Source organism: Mobula hypostoma, chromosome 15, assembly GCF_963921235.1.
Source record: "Mobula hypostoma chromosome 15, sMobHyp1.1, whole genome shotgun sequence".
Taxonomy (NCBI): Eukaryota; Metazoa; Chordata; class Chondrichthyes; order Myliobatiformes; family Myliobatidae; genus Mobula; species Mobula hypostoma.
In genome coordinates, this window is record NC_086111.1 from 68,322,258 (window position 1) to 68,340,233 (window position 17,976).

Sequence of the window (17,976 nt, forward strand, 5' to 3'; positions counted from 1 at the left end):
CACCTGTGAGTCGACTGGGGTGATATACTGCGTCCGGTGCTCCCGATGTGGCCTTTTATATATTGGTGAGACCCGACGCAGACTGGGAGACCGCTTTGCTGAACATCTACGCTCTGTCCGCCAGAGAAAGCAGGATCTCCCAGTGGTCACACATTTTAATTCCACATCCCATTCCCATTCTGACATGTCTATCCACGGCCTCCTCTACTGTAAAGATGAAGCCACACTCAGGTTGGAGGAACAACACCTTATATTCCGTCTGGGTAGCCTCCAACCTGATGGCATGAACATTGACTTCTCTAACTTCCGCTAGGCCCCACTTCCCCCTCGTACCCCAGCTGTTACTCATTTTTATGCACACATTCTTTCTCTCACTCTCCTTTTTCTCCCTCTGTCCCTCTGAATATACCTCTTGCCCATCCTCTGGGTCACCCCCCCCCCGTCTTTCTTCCCGGACCTCCTGTCCCATGATCCTCTCATATCCCCTTTTGCCTATCACCTGTCCAGCTCTCGGCTCCATCCCTCCCCCTCCTGTCTTCTCCTATCATTTTGCATCTCCCCCTCCCCCTCCAGCTTTCAAATCCCTTACTCACTCTTCCTTCAGTTAGTCCTGACGAAGGGTCTCGGCCTGAAACGTCGACTGCGCCTCTTCCTATAGATGCTGCTTGGCCTGCTGCGTTCACCAGCAACTTTGATGTATGTTGTTTGCATTAACGAGCTGGTTTACGGTGTACCTAATAAAGTGGCCACTGAGTGTAGGGAAATACAGCACAGCGGGGGCTGTATTTCATTTGGAGTCTGAGGGGATTTGATATGTCACCAAATACTCTAGCAAATTTCTACAGATGTTAGTGGAGAGCATTCCAACTGCTTGCGTTACCGTCTGGTGTGGAGTCGCCACTGCACAGGAACGGAAAAAGTGGCAGAGAGTTGTAACCCCAGCCAGTTCCTTCAGGGACATTAACCTCCCCGGCACAGGGGCATCTGGAAAAGGTGATGCCTCAAGAAGGCGGCATCCATGATTAAGGACCCACACCACCCAGGACATGTCCTCTTCTCATTACCACCATCAGGGAGGGGGTTCAGGAGCCTAAAGACACACTCTCAACATTTTAGGAACAGCTTTTTCACTTCCGCCACCAGATTTCTGAATGGTCCATAAGCCCGTGAATGATACCTCACTATTTAGCTCCCTTCTGGTATGACTTATTTATTTATATTTGTTATTGTACCTTATAGTTTTTACTGTATTGCTCGGTACTGATGTCACGAAACAACAATTTTCACAACATATGTCAGTGATAATAAGATACTGCCCATTATGCCTCTGGTGTTTGGGGTAGCAATGAAGGTCCTCCATCTCTGACAGTGTTCAGGGCTTCCTTCATGTCAGTAGCTTCACACCCAGATGTAGAAGCATCCATCATTGCTGTTTCCGTAACAATTTGGTTTGATCAGTCAGAGTTATTAGCCCTGAACTGAACCCCTGAACCTGGAGGACCGGTGGACCATTCTTAGTCTGTCCTCTACCCTTTGACCTGTTTGGCATGGGTGACCCTACCAAGAGCCAAAACATTAATCCCTGACTCCAGCCAACATAGCTCTCCAGGTCACTGAGACACACAAACCTCCGAACCCAAGGACGAGGTTGTGGTCTTCTTGGAGGCAGTGATAAAAAACCTGATTCTGAGCACTGTGCTCAATTCTTGTCGGCTCACTACAGGAAGGATGTGGAAGCCATAGAAGAGGTGCAGAGGAGATTTACAAGGATGTTGCCTCTTGGATTGGGGAGCATGCCTTATGAAAACAGATTGAGTGAACTCGGCCTTTTCTCCTTGGGCGATGGAGGATGAGAGGTGACCTGATAGAGGTGTATAAGATGATGAGAGGCATTGATCATGTGGATAGTCAGAGGCTTTTTCCCAGGGCTGAAATGGTTGCCACAGGAGGGCACAGGTTTAAGGTGCTTGAGAGTAGGTACAGAGGAGGTGTCAGGGGTAAGTTTTTTACACAGAGAGTGGTGAGTGCGTGGAATGGGCTGCCGGCAAAGGTGGTGGAGGTGGATGTGATAGGGTCTTTTAAGAGACTTTTGGATAGGTACATGAAGCTTAGAAAAATAGAGGGCTATGGGTAACCCTAGTAATTTCTAAGGTAGGGACATGTTCGGCACAACTTTGTGGGCCGAAGGGCCTGTATTGTGCTGTAGGTTTTCTATGTTTCTATAATCTTGACTCCTCTCTGAAACAACACCGTCACTATCTCAAAGCCTTCAGTGTCCAGTCTTCCACTTCATTCTTCATCGCATGTTTTGCTTCAACAAAAGACTTTCAATCTTAATTTCAGCCCCCAATAATCACAAACATCTTTGCGTCTTTTCTCCCCCTTCACGTTCCTCCCATCACATCTCTCTCCCAGTTTCACTCCTTGTAATTTTTTCACCATTTCTGATCTTCCTCCATGTATTTCCAAATCAGAATGGTGCTCGAATCGGAGGGGAATCACCACATGATTGCGTTGGTTTGCGCCAAAACCCATTGTCCTTTTAGGTGGTAGAAACTACAGGTTTTACGGATAAGTGAACGAAGTCTTTAATTAGACTTTTCACAAAGGTGTAGATCAAGTGGACAGAAAGCTGTCCAGAGTCTGCCCTTTATGGACTCTGTATAGACTTCTTGCTGCCTCAGTAAAGCAGCCAGTATAATCAAAGATCCTACTCATCCTGGGCATTCTCTTTTCTCCCCTCGGCCATCGGGCAGAAGATACTAAAGCCTTTAAGCACATACCAACAGGTTCAACCAGTTGTTGTCAGACTCTTGAACAGACCTCTTAAATGATAAGGACTCTTGACCTCACAATCAACCCTGTTATGACCTTACACCTTATAGGTCTTCCTGAACAACACTTTCTCTATCGCTGTTACACTTTATTTTGCATGACTGTTGTTCTACCTTGTTCTACCTCAATGCACTGTGTAATGATTTGATCTGTATGGACAGTATGTAAGACAAGTTTTTCAGTATACCTCCGTACAATTGACGATAATATTCCAATTCTAGTTGGAACATTGACAAATAAAGCAGGAACGTTGTAGTGAGGTTGGCTTTTACTAACCATGGGGCATTAATGTCTTGTTCAGATCAGCTGAAAAACATCGGCTGCAGTCTACCTTCACTGCAGGACTTGCACCAGGGCAATGAAGCAGACAGGAAATATCATTGCAGACACTATCCACCCAGCAGACTGGGTTTTCCTAAAACTCCCTTTTGGAAAGCACTATCGCTCGTTCAATTCGTGCCATGTTGTATGCCATTGGCAACAATGGTCTTTCTTTGACCTTGACTGTTCTTGGCAAATTTTTCTACAGAAATGGTTTGCCACTGCCTTCTTCTGGACAGTGTCTTTACAAGATGGGAGACCTCATCCATTGTTAATGCTCTGCAGAGTCTGCTTGGCATCAGTGGATGCATAACCAGGACTTGTGATGTGCACCAGCTACTCATACAACCATCCACCACCTGCCCTCAAGGGCAATTAAAACTAAAACATCACACCTTCTTAAAGGTTTCTTCCCCCAGGCAGTTAATCTGATCAATCATTCTAGTCAGCCACCCCCACCCTTTTATTATCTTTATTACCTCCGTTACTGAACTGCTCTGTAAACACGTTATAACACTTTTTATAATGCCTTTTACATTGTAAACACATGCTGGTATTTATGCATTTATGGTAATTTTATTCCTTATCCATACTTTAACCTTTAAGTTTATTTTTTATATAATTCTTTATTCTTATAGTTGTTGAATGTTGATTTTTTTGGTTGCATGTCGTGCCAACACACCACGGCAAATTCCTAATACTTGTACACATATATGGTGAACGAAGTTGATCTTTGTTGATCCTTGAACAGATTACTGTTGGAGCAAATGAAAGCTTGGCCTTTCTGCAAGGGTTGAAGCCTGCTACGGAATATCTGGTGACGGTGATTGCTCAGTACGTCAACAGCATTGGAGAGTCCACTTCAGCCAAGGCCAGGACCAGTAAGTACTGTGAACTGATCTGATATGGAGATCTTGCTATCTACACTTGCTGAACTTTTTCCCCTCTCCACCCTGTAATACCTGATACGACGGGATCAATTCCAGTGGCTGTCGGATGTGCCCGCCGTTCTCTGAGCTAGCTGGAGGCTGGGTATCCTGCAGTGAGTGACGTGCAAAAAGCTTCATCCCATCAGCAAGGCATGAGGCAGGAGTGGGTAGATTAACCTCTGCTTGTCTGGATAGATGTAGCCCTGACAGCTCTCAAAGATATCGACAGCATCCAGGGCAATGTTCCCAGGACTTGGCTTTTTAGAGTATCATTTAGCACGCAAATCACATACGGACTGTGTGCCAAAAGCTCCAGGAGAAAATCCTTCATTGCCCGCTACAGGCCTGCTACCTATGTTTTATGAGAGTGAAGATGACTGAGAGTGAGAACGATCAGACCCAGAGGAGATCAAAGTTCTTATTGACAGTGTTCTGCTAGCTGTTAAAATGACTACCTCTATATATAAAACTTAGTGCGCACTTGTAGTCACTGGGCAAAAAATTGCACAGCACAAGATTTTTGCACACACTGGTCATTACAAATTGGAGGGAACATTGATCCTGGGTATTACTTATGTCTATGTATTCCTTGTAAATGTTGATTATAAGACCATGAGATATAGGAGCAGAATTAGGCCATTTGGCCCATCAAGTCTGCTCCACCATTTCATGGCTGATCCATTTTCTCTCTCAGCCCCAATCTCCTGCCTTCTCCCCGTATCTCTTCATGCCCTCACTATTCAAGGGTCTCTCAGCCTCTGCCTTAAATGACTTGGCCTCCACAGATGCCCGTGGCAATGAATTCCACAGTTTCACCACCCTCTGGCTAAAAAAAAATCCTCCTCATCTCCATTCCAAAAGGACACCCCTCTATTCTGAGGCTCTGTCCTCTGGTCTTAGACTCCCCCACCACAAGAAACATCCTCTCCACATCAACTCTGTCGAGGCCTTTTAACATTCGGTAGGTATCGATGAGATTCCACCACCCCCCCGACCATTCTTCTGAATTCCAGTGAGTAGAGGCCCAGAGCCATCAAACACTCCTCATATGATACGAATCAAGATTTTTCATTGTCATTCATCAATACACAAGTGTAAATGATTGTTACTCTGGATCCCATACAGCATTAAAAAACACAATAAATATAAATATGTAATATTAGCTTATATACATGGACTGATTGTATGTAGACAAAGTGATGCTCTGATGATCTGTGTCATGGTCCTGACTGAACAGTGGCAGGCATCCATGTTTCGGCACTACAATTCCCCGGAGTATGGTTAGCAGCCGCTGTCCCTTTAACACTCAGTCTCCCAACTACTGTCTCCCAAGTTCCTGATCTACCCAGTTCTTCCTCCTCCCACCCCAGCCCCCATCACCTTACTAGTTTTCCCATCTGCCCATCACCCTCACATTCCTCCCATTGGTCCCCTCCCCTTTAAGACTCGGGCTGTCAATTATTGCCTGCCACATTCTTTCATGGACTGTCTATGCTTAAAGGCCTCGTGCTGAGCACTCTGTGCTCAATCATAGGAGTTCCATTTCTAGAACTACTGTTTGGGATTTTGCCTTTGGATTTTGTTTGTGTTGTCCTGTTTATTTCAAGTCTGAGTTAATTCTAGGTCTTTCTCTGCACTTGGGGTCATCCCCATCCGTAGCTCTCTCGTTACAGCTCTGTGACTGTGATGCTGCTGCAAGTAAGTGTACCTTGAGATTGATTTCCTTGCAGGCGTATGTAGGAAAACAAAGCAATGCAATAGAATTTACCAAAAAACAGCTAAACATCCTTTGAAAAACCAAGCCATTTAATCCAATCAACCACCCTGAATACTTCTTCCCTTTACCGCAAGCACCACAGTGGCTACAGTGTATAGTAGCTACAACAGTTGCTTGGCTAGAGTCCTCTGACATCCTGTCCCAAACACCTAGCCTATGATACCACATGGAAACAGCATCGCTTTCATGCTCCCTCCAAGTTGTACCACTATCCTGACTTATCACCGCGCCTTCCTTACCGTTAGATTTAAATCATAGAGCCCTAGAACACTCAGTCTCTCTAGAACTCAATCCCTTGAATCCTGGCATCTTTTCTGCATTCCTTGCAGAAGATCTTATGCCGTCTGATCTGCTGAATGTTTCCAAAATATTCTGTTTTATCTCAGATCTGATTTCCAGTAATCTTCATCAAACCCTCCTCTCGTGAGGAAATTGTCCATCTGGCATTAACCTTATGGATTAGCCACTGTGCATATAGCAAGCTGTATGGCTATAAATGGCATCTCTCCTTATGCAGCTAGTTGTAAAGGGATCATGAGAGGGGATCTCCAAATTATCATCGTCATCATTATGTGCCCTGTCGCATGACATCAGCATTATGTGCCATGTCATATGATATAGGCGAACGTAATCTTTCCATGACCATGACTGATCTTGGCAATTTTTTCTACAGAAATAGTTTGCCATTGCCTTCTTCTGTGTAGTGTCTTTACAAGAAGGGTGACCCCAGCCATTATCAATACTGTTCAGAGATTGTGTGCCTGTTATCAAGGGTTGCATAACCATGTCTTCTGATATGCACTAGCTGCTCATACGACCATCCTCCACCTGCTCCCATGGCTTTACGTGACTCTGACTGGGGGGGCTAAGCAGGTGCTACACCTTGCCCAAGAGTGACCTGTAGGTTAGCAGCAGGAAGGAGCACTTTTACACCTCCCTTGGTCGAGATGTATCTCTACCCCATCACCCATCTCCAACTTACAATGGAGTGATAGAATCAAAGAGTACAGAAACAGGTACTTTGGGGTATTAAGGTCATAGACATAGGGCACTATGACACAGAAACAGGTCCTTCAGCCCATCTAGTCTCTGCTAAACTATTACTCTGCCTAGTCCCATTGATCCGCACCTGGACCATAGCCATCCACAAGACTCCCATCCATATACCTATCCAAACCTCTTAAACGTTGCAATCCTGAACCTGCACCCGCCACTTCTGCTGGCAGATGGCACCACCATCTGAGTGAAGAAATACCCCTCACGTTCCCCTGAAACATTTCAGCTTTTACCCCTAACCTATAAACCTGTCGCCTTCATTGCTGTTTAAACATGCATCTCTTTCAGAGGCCATGCCGGGAACACTGAACTTCCGCGTCGCCACGGCTGGACACTTTTCACTGCGGTTGGCGTGGAGACCGCCCATCTTCCCCGTCCAAGGGTACCGGCTGACTTTCAAGCGCAGAGGTAAGAGGAAGGTTGTTATGCAGCGTGTACAACCGCGCATTGTGTATGTCAGTCTTTTTTCTTTGGTGGCTTCAGGGAGGAGGAAAGCAGGGTAAATTTCAAAGGAACAACTTCTGTTCTGAATATTTGGATTAACGGCAAAATTACTTTAGAAAAGAATGTGTTTGAAGAAGGTTTCCATTCTTCAAGTGTTTGCATTAATGTTCAGTGGGATCTGACTTCACTCTGGCAGCAAAAGCAAAAGGCAGCAAACAGACAAGATCTCCCAGTAGCCACCCACTTCAACTCTGCTTCCCACTCCCATTCAGATATGTCCATACATGGCCTCCTCTACTGCCATGATGAGGCTAAACTCAGGTTGGAGGAGCAACACCTCATATACCGTCTAGGTAGTCTCCAGCCCCTTGTATGAACATAGAATTCTCCAACTTCCGGTAATTCCCTCCCCCTCCCTTCCCCTATCCCTATTTCACTCTGCCCCTCTCCCCCAACTGCCTACCTCCTCCCTCTTGGTTCTGCCTCCTTCTACTACCCATTGTGTTTTCCCCTATTCCTTCTTCACCTTTCCTGCCTATCACTGCCCTGCCTCCCTTCCCCCACCCCTTTATCTTTCCCCTTACTGGTTTTTCACCTGGAACCTACCAGCCTTCTCCTTCCCACCCTCCCCCCACCTTCTTTATAGGGCCTCTGCCCCTTCCCTCTTCAGTCCTGATGAACGGTTCCAGCCTGAAACGTCAACTGATCTTTTCCACGGATGCTGCCCGACCTGCTGAGTTCCTCCAGCGCGTTGTGACTAAAGGGTAAAGGAGTTGCCAGACCTGTTGTACTTGAAACTCTTTTCATTTCTACATCTTCATGTCGCACTGATCATCTGGAGAGGGAGTGTTTATTCTGGGTGATGGTACAAGGATGCATAACACGTCAAACCTTGAAGTGAATGGGCTGCAGCAGCAGAAGACCACAAACATCCAATCAGAGGCCACTTTATTAGGAAAAGGAGGCCCCTAATAAAGTGGCCACTGAATGTATATTCTTGGGGATGGGGCAGGAATGGGGCATGAAGCAGATGTTTAAACTGGGACATAGGGAAGGGAGTGTTTATCCTGGGATTCGGAGCAGGAATGTTGAGTTCTGGTCGCCTCATTATAGGAAGGATGTGAAAGTTTTAGAGAGGGTGCAGAGGAGGTTTATCAGGATGATGCATGGATTAGAGAGCATGTCTTATGAGGAGACGATGAGTGAGCTAGGGTTCTTCTCTTTGGAGTGAAGGAGGATGAGAGGTGATTTGATTGAGGTGTACAAAATGATAAGAGGCATAGATAGAGTGGACAGTCAAAGACTTTTTCCCAGGGTGGAAGTGACTAATATTAACGGCCTGGATGTGGGGGTAGAAGGGTGGGTTAGCAAGTTTGCAGACGACACAAAGGTTGGTGGTGTTGTAGATAGTGTAGAGGATTGTCGAAGATTGCAGAGAGACATTGATAGGATGCAGAAGTGGGCTGAGAAGTGGCAGATGGAGTTCAACCCAGAGAAGTGTGAGGTGGTACACTTTGGAAGGACAAACTCCAAGGCAGAGTACAAAGTAAATGGCAGGATACTTGGTAGTGTGGAGGAGCAGAGGGATCTGGGGGTACATGGCCACAGATCCCTGAAAGTTGCCTCACAGGTAGATAGGGTAGTTAAGAAAGCTTATGGGTGTTAGCTTTCATAAGTCGAGGGATAGAGTTTAAGAGTCGCGAGGTAATGATGCAGCTCTATAAAACTCTGGTTCTGCCACACTTGGAGTACTGTGTCCAGTTCTGGTCACCTCACTATAGGAAGGATGTGGAAGCATTGGAAAGGGTACAGAGGAGATTTACCAGGATGCTGACTGATTTAGAGAGTATGCATTATGATCAGAGATTAAGGGAGCTAGGGCTTTACTCTTTGGAGAGAAGGAGGATGCGAGGAGACATGATAGAGGTATACAAGATATTAAGAGGAATAAATAGAGTGGATAGCCAGCGCCTCTTCCCCAGGGCACCACTGCTGAAAACAAGAGGACATGGCTTTAAGGTAAGGGGTGGGAAGTTCAAGGGAGATATTAGAGGAAGGTTTGTTACTCAGAGAGTGGTTGGTGTGTGGAATACACTGCCTGAGTCAGTGGTGGAGGCAGATACACTAGTGAAATTTAAGAGACGACTAGACAGGTATATAGAGGAATTTAAGGTGGGGGGTGGGTTATATGGGAGGCCGGGTTTGAGGGTCGGCACAACAATGTGGGCTGAAGGGCTTGTACTGTGCTGTACTATTCTATGTTCTAATACAAGAAATGGTTAATACAAAGGGGTGTAATTTTAAGGTGATTGGAGGGAAGTATAGGGAGGAATGTCAGAGGTATGTTATTTACACTGAGAGCAGTCCATGACTGAAATGTGCGACCAGGGTTGGTGGTAGATGCAGATGTGTTAATGACATTTAAGAGTCTCTGAGATAGGCACCGGGATGAAAGAAAAGTGAAGGGATATGTGGCAAGGAAGCGTTAGATTGATCTTGAAGTAGGTTAAAGAGTTAGTACAACATCGTGGGCTGAAGGGCCTGTACTGTGCTATAATATTCTATATTCTCAGTTCCATGTTTTAATGTCTAATCTGGGATGGTTGAGCAAGCTTGGGCTTTTCTCTTTGGAGCACAGAAGTGTGAGGTGACTTGATGAGGTGTACAAGATGATAAGATTCAAGACTACCAGCTTGCTTTTCCCAGGCCGGAAAGTCTAATACAAGGGGGCATAGTTTTAAGATGATTGGAAAAACATATGGGGGGGGATGTCAGAGGTAGGTTGTTTTACAGAGAATGGCAAGCGAGTGAAATGCGCTACTGGGGATGGTGGTAAAGGCAAGTACATTAGGGGCATTTTAGGCACTCTTAGATACATGGACGATAGAAAAATGGAGGGCTATGTAGGAGGGAAGATTTAGATTGGTCTGTGAGTAGGTTATAAGGTCAGCACAACATCATGTACTGTGAAGTAGTGCTGTTAGTTCTATGGAATAAGGAGTAGGAATTCTTTATTCAGGGATGGTCTGTGAGAAGTTCTGGAGCCCGTGTAGAGGCTTTCAACACCCCACCCCCCACACACTTTATTGGATGGGTCAGGAGAGAAGGTTGGTCACCTTCCAACGTGACCCTGACCTTGACCCTTCTTGCTGTGGTGTCTTCCACTTCGTGTTCTACTTGGTGTAGTATGTGTCACTGGCTATTGTTCCTCAGAAAAACTTTTTCCTCTAGGGGAAAAATGAGACTGCATATTGGGTTGGATCATCTTTCACTCTATGTAGGTACTGATGAAGCAACCTTTTATTGATGTAGCTTCGGGCTTTGGGTTTTGAATGATTGGAGGGAAAAAAAAATAGGAAGGGCTGGTAAACCTTTTGAGCTCTCTGGAATGATGGCCCGGAGCCATGGCTGCTGCTTTTAAGAAGCTCGGATTATTGTTTGGTGTGCGGTGGGTGCTGGTTGTGTCTCAGGCCGACATTGTACCAAAGGAAATGCGAAACGCATAAACCAGCGGAGGCTGCACATCAGCCATTGCATGCATCCTTGCCAGGTGTACGGTTGCAGGAGAGAGGTGTGCATTTTAAATGAACACTCGCACTGCCTTTTCATGTTCCAAGTTCGTAAACTGCCACAGGAAACTCTGGGTGATGTAATGCTCACTCGTAAAACAAGAAGTCATCCTGGCATGTCTGAGCAGTGTGAAAATAGCCTGCAATTTATTGGTGTTAGCTTGAACTTAGAACAGAACAGTACAGAACCTTTGACCCTCAATATTTGGTTGACTTTAAACCTACTTCAAAGTTCAAAGTAAATTTATTATCGAAGTACATACATGTACAACCCTGAGATTCGTTTTCTTATGGGCGTGCTCAATAAATCTATAGAATAATAACTATAAGAGAAACAGTGAAAGACTGCCCAGCTAGGGAGTTCAGCCAGAGTGCAAAGACAACAAACTGCAAATGCAAAAGGAAGATAATAATGAATAAATAAGTATTGAGGACATGAGATGAGATGAGGAAAGAGTGGTGAATCTGTGAAATTTGATGCCACAGGCAGTTGTGGGGGCCGTCAATGAGTATATTTAAGGCAGAAGTTGATAGATTCTTGATTAGTCAGGGCATGAAGAAGGCAGGAGATTGGGGCTGAGAGGGAAAATGGATCAGCCATGGTGAAATGGTGTAGTAGACTCGATGAGCCAAATGGCCCAATTCTGCTCCTATGTCTTACTGTCTAACATGATAATTCACAATGACCAATTACCCCACTAACCCATACATCTTTGGACTGTGGGAGGAAACTGGAACACCCGGTGGGAAACCACATGGTCGCGGGAAGCACGTACAAACTCCTTACAGTTGGCGCTGGATTTGAACTCCAAGCTCTGATGCCCCAAGCTGTAACAGAGTAAAGCTTACTGCCACACTACCGTGGCACAATTGCAAATATCTAATCAGCCAATCATGTGGCAGCAACTCAATGCATAAAAACATGCAGACATGGTCAAGAGGTTCAGTTGTTGTTCAGACCAAACATCACAATGGGGATCAAATGTGATCTAACTGACTTTGACTGTGTAATAATCGTTGGTGCCATACGGGGTGGTTTGAGTATCTCAGAAACTGCTGATCTCCTGGGATTTTCATGCACAACAGTTTCTAGAGTTAAAACATCGAAACATAGAAAGCCTACAGCACAATTCAGGCCCTTTGGACCACAATGCTGTGCTGAACATGTACTTACATTAGAAATTACCTAGTGTTACCCATAGCCTTCTATTTTTCTAAACTTCATGTGCCCATCCAGAGCCTCTTAAAAGACCCTATTGTATCCACCTCTACCAGAGTCTCCAGCACTCACCACTCTGCATACAAAACCTACCCCGGACATCCCCGCTGTACCTACTTCCAAGCACCTTAAAACTGTGCCCTCTCGTGTTAGCCATTTCAGCCCTGGGAAAAAGCCTCTGACTATCCACATGATCAATGCCTCTCATTATCTTATACACCTCTATCAGGTCACCTCTCATCCTCCATCGCTCCAAGGAGAAAAGGCCAAGTTCACTCAACTTATTCTTGTAAGGCATGCTCCCCAATCCAGGCAACATCCTTGTAAATCTCCTCTACACCCTTTCTATAGTTTCCACATCCTTCCTGTAGTGAGGTGACCAGAACTGAGCACAGTACTCCAAATGGGGTCTGACCAGGGTCCTATACAGCTCTTGGTTCTTGAACTCAATCCTACTGTTGATGAAGGCCAATGCACCGTATGCCTTCTTAACCACAGAGTCAACCTGCGTAGCAGCTTTGAGTGTCCTATGGACTCAGACCCCAAGATCCCTCTGATCCTCCACACTGCCAAGAGACTTACCATTAATACTATACTCTGCCATCATATTTGACCTACCAAAATGAATCACCTCACACTTATCTGGGTTGAACTCCATCTGCCACTTCTCAGCCCAGTTTTGCATCCTATCAATGTCCCGCTGTAACCTCTGACAGCCCTCCACACCATCCACAACACCCCCAAACCCCAAGTTTACAGAGAATGGTGCAAAAAACAAAAAAAAAAAATCCAGTGAGCAGCAGTTCTGTGGGTAAAAAAGAAGGCTTGTTAATGAGAGAGGTCAGAGAAGACTGACAGGAAGGCAACAGTACAGAAGAGCATCTTTGAATGCATGACAGATCAAACCTTGATGTGAACGGGCAACAGTAGCAGAAGACCATATATCCCACCGCTGTCTCTAAGGAGTTTGTACATTCTCCCCGTGACCACATGGGTTTCCTTTGTGTGCTGTGGTTTCCTCCCACAGTCCAAAGGCTTACCGATTGGTAGGTTATTTGGTCATTGTAAATTGTCCCATGATTAGACTAGGATTAAATTGGGGGATTGTGGGTGGCGCAGCTTGAAGGGCAGGAAGGGCCAATTCCACGCTGTACCTCAATAAATAAATAAAGACACAAACTTGCACTGGATGGCCACTTTATTAGGTACAGGATGTACCTAATAATGTGTCCTCTGAGTGTATATAAAAACATTGATAAGAGTTTCTCCACAAAATGGGGGAGGAATTCAACAGTGCGGGCAGTACGCACAGAGAGAATAAACCATTGACATTTTGGTTCGAGATCTATTCTTGACGAAGAGTCTCGGTCCGAAATGTCAACTGTTTATTCCTCTCCATAGATGCCGCCTGACCTGCTGAATTCTTCCACCATTTCATGTGTATGTTATTATGGACTTGCAGCACCTACAGAATCTCTTGTGTTCATGGTAAGAGTTTCTACAGGTATATAAAAAGGAAGAGAGTAGGTGATGGCAGACAATCTTCCTGAAAAGATGAGATGGGGAAATTTCCGATGGGAAATAGAGACATGGCATAAATTCTAAATATTAATTTTGCATTGGTCCTCATGGTAGTGGATTTGGGTTCAATTTCAATATTCAAGTGAAACTTGGATAGGTATCAGGCAGGAGGAATGTGGAGGGCTATTATCCAGGTGCAGGTCGATAGGATTAGGAAAATTAATAGTTTGGCATGGACTAGATGGGCCGAAGGGCATGTTTCTGTGCTGTTCTATGACTAAGACACTAATAATAGATGACTAAGGAGCTGTAGGACAGTAGGTGAAGGATTAAATGCCACAACTTTCTCATGACCTGGTTTCAAGTCTTAATTCACAGGTTCATTTAGTCAATAGTGTGTTACGCCAAACTATCCTGCCCCTTCTTCCAACCCAACGCCTTTCCTTTACACTCTCTGAGCCTACCTGACCATTAATAGCTGCTGGAGTGTCTCCAAATGATGAAAGCCACCTGTGAACGATTTAACACTAATTGACCTAAATTGCAAAGATACCATTAACGTTGCTTATTATTTGCCAAGAACTGTTGTTCGTGTCAAGAACTACTTTGATGACCAGTCCTTGGGGTGTCTTGAAAGGCCTCATCCAACCCACTCATTGTATCCCTGAACTTGTTGCTTGCTGTGAATCCTGCCTTTCAATGCTATTCTTGCGTTAACTTGCTTTCCTCCTTATCTTGCTAGGTTGACAATTTGGTCGCTGTCCCTAAAAGTGTAAAATTTTTGGTATTTTTTTTAGGAAAATCTAGTATTTTGTCACAATTCCAAGAGCGAGAGCAACTGAACTACATTGTAAGCTTCTATCAGGTCTTCTCTCAGCCTCATTGAAAACAACCTAAATTTGCCCTGCCTCTTCTTACAACTCATACCCTCCCTAATCCAGGCAGAATCCTGGCAAACCTTTTCTGAACTCTTTCCAAAGTCTCCTTGTCCTTCTAGTGAAGGGCAACCAGAATTCAATGTTCAAAATAAATTATATTATTGAAGTACATATATGTCACCATATACAATCCTGAGATACATTTTCTTGAGGGAATACTCAACAAATCTATTGAATATAACCAATAACAGATCAATGAAAGATTGCATCCTTTTGGACATTCAACTGGAGTGCAGAAGACAACAAACTGTGCAAATAAAAAAAGAAATATTAATAATAAATAAATAAGCAATAAATATCAAGAACGTCACATGAAGAGTCCTTGAAAGTGAGTCCATTGGTTGTGAGAGCATTTCAATGTTGGGGCAAGTGAAGTTGAGGGAAGTTAACCCCTTTGGTTCAAGGGCCTGATGATTGAGGGGTAATAACTGTTCCTGAACCTGGTGGGTACTGCACACTTTACTCCAGATGTGGCCAAACCAAAGTTTTATTTTCCATTGTTGTAGGATTTCAAACAGTAGGTTACCAATATTTATTTTACTTTTTTGAAGTGCTTCCTGGTGTTGAGATGCTCTCCCTGGAGGCTGCAGATGAATCTGATGAGGACTTAGGGAGATTGTGTTGGTGGTGTCAAATCACAGATCTGAGTTGAAGTTTATTGTGGTTTGTTGAAAGCCACAGCTTTGTGGGACAGATTCTGAAATTAAGAAAGGAAACATTTTGTAAACAATAATATAAGTTAGTATGGAATTAAAGCTTTATTGTGGTTGAGCTGTTTTGAAACATGAAGGGGTAGATATTTCAAAGTCCAAAGTAGGCGTATTATCAAAATACATATATGTCACCATATACAAAACTGAGATTTGTTTTCTTGTAGGCATCCTCAGTAAATCCAAGAAGCACAATAGAATCAACGAAAACCCATGCGGTTGGAGAAACAATCAATGTGCAAAAGACAACAAACTTTTTGCATTTGCACAGTTTGCTGTCTTCTGCGCTCTGGTTGAACACCGGATTGGGCAATCTTTTATTGATCCTGTTATGGTTATTATTCTATAGGTTTATTGCATATGCCCTCAAGAAAATTAATCTCAGGATGGTATATTGCGACATAAATGTACTTTGACAAAAATTTACTTTGAACTTTGAAACTGTGCACAAGAAAAAAATGAAATAATAATAATAAATAAATAAGCAATAAATTTCAAGTTCATGAGATGAGTCCTTGAACGTTAGTCCATAAGTTGTGGGAACAAACCAGTGAGGAGACAAGTGAAGTTATCTCCATTGGTTCAAGAACCTGATGGCTAACGGGAAATAACGGTTCCTGAACCTAGTAGTGAGGGTGTTGACACTCCTGTACCTTCTTCCTGGTGGCAGCAGTAGGAAGGGAGCATGGTCTGGGTCGTGGGAGTCCTTGATAGATGCTCCTTTCCTGAGATATTGCTCTTGGCGTTGTCAATGATCATGAAAGCTGTTCAAGCATTACGAATTCAGAATCAGAATCAGTTTTGTTATCACTGGCATGCGTTGTTGTTTTGAAACAGTAGTCACAGTGGGAAAACTTTAAAAATTGCTCTAAGTTACAAAAATAAATAAATAGAATCAGAATCAGGTTTTATATTATTGGCATATGTCATGAAATTTGTTGTTTTGAAATAATGCAAAATGCGAATAGTGAGTGTTCATGGGTTCAGTGTCCAGTCAGAAATCTGACAGAGGGGATGAAGCTGTTCCTGAGTCACTGTGTGTGTGCCTTCAGTTTCCTGTACCTCCTCCCTGATGGTAGCAATGAGAAGACCACATGTCCTGGATGGTGGGGGTCCTTAACGATGAGTGCTGCCTTCTTGGAGCACCGCCTCTTGAAAATATCCTTGATGGTTATGGAATTATTTAGTGATAGCGTGTGGAGTAGGCCCTCCCAGTCCTTTGGGCCAGGCTATCCCAGCAACCCCACAACCTTGTTTTTACCCTAGCCTAATCAAGGGAACGTGGCCAAGTGATTAAGGCATTGGACTAGCAATCTGAAGGTCGTGAGTTCGAGCCCCAGCTGAGGCAGCATGTTGTGTCCTTGAGCAAGGCACTTAACCACACATTGCTCTGCGACGACACTGGTGCCAAGCTGTATGGGTCCTAATGCCCTTCCCTTGGACAACATCCGTGTCGTGGAGAGGGGAGACTTGCAGCATGGGCAACTGACAGTCTTCCATACAACCTTGCCCAGGCCTGCGCCCCGGAGAGCGAAGACTTTCCAGGCGCAGATCCACGGTCTCGCAAGACTAACGGATGCCTTTACTTTATTCAAGGGAAAATTTACCATGACATAGTAACCTACCTGGTCGTGTGGAAGGAAACCGGCGCACCCGGGGAAAACCCATGCATTCCACGGGCAGGACTTCTAGAGTCTATTTACAGAATGGTGCTGGAATTAAACTCTGAACTCTGGAATGCCCTGATCTGTAGTGGCACTGCACCAACTGCCACGGTACCATGGCGTCCGTGGTGGGGAATGATATGCCCATGATGGAACTAACTGAGTAGACAACCCTCTGCGGCCTCTTTCAGACCCGTGTATCCGGCTTCCATACGAGCCGGTGATGCAAACAGGCAGGACACTCTCCACTGTACATCTGTACAAGTTAGTAAAACTCTCTGGTGACATACCAAATCTCCTCAATTCTTTTTTTTAGATTATGAAGACACGCAGTCCTCTTTTATTGTCATTTAGTAATGCATTCATTAAGAAATGATACAATATTTCCTCCGGTGTGATATCACAAAACACAGGACAGACCAAGACTGAAAAAAACTGACAAAACCACATAATTATAACATATAGTTACAACAGTGCAACAATACCATAACTTGATGAAGAAGTCCATGAGCACAGTAAAAGTTCAAAGTCTCTCAAATGTCCCACATCTCACGCAGACGGGAGAAGGAAGAAAAACTCTCCCTGCCATACCCGACCACGGTCCGACTCTGAGTCATCCGAAAACTTCGAGCTCTGATCAGCTCTCCGTCACCGAGTACTGAGCGCCATCTCTATCCGAACGATTCAACCTCCTTCTTGGTCGCTAACAGCAGGCAAGGCCGGGGATTTTGAGGCCTTCCCTCCAAAAGATTCCCGACTGCGCAGTAATGGCAGTAGCGAACGAGCGTTTCAGAAATTTTTCCAAGTGTTCCTCTGTGCTTTCATGTCCACCTCCATCAAATCAGAATTGTCCACGGCCCCTATTTAACAGACACAATATCACTTTTCATTGAAGGGCTGCTCACTGTTCTACTTTCTCCTGACACAGGGTTCTATTGAAGATCATTGTTTGATGGAACTAAATTGTGGAAGTGGGATAAACTGTGCAGCCAC

At 44.6% G+C, this 17,976-nt stretch overlaps 1 protein-coding gene across 1 annotated transcript in view; it reads left to right on the forward strand.

Moving 5' to 3' along the window:
• Positions 1-17,976, forward strand: part of col7a1 (collagen, type VII, alpha 1) — a 366,380-nt gene that overhangs the window by 74,659 nt on the left and 273,745 nt on the right. Inside the window, exons 8-9 of the mRNA XM_063068334.1 lie at positions 3,908-4,037; positions 7,207-7,326. Of these exons, the coding sequence (XP_062924404.1) occupies positions 3,908-4,037; positions 7,207-7,326 (250 nt within the window). The remainder of the gene's footprint in view (positions 1-3,907; positions 4,038-7,206; positions 7,327-17,976) is intronic.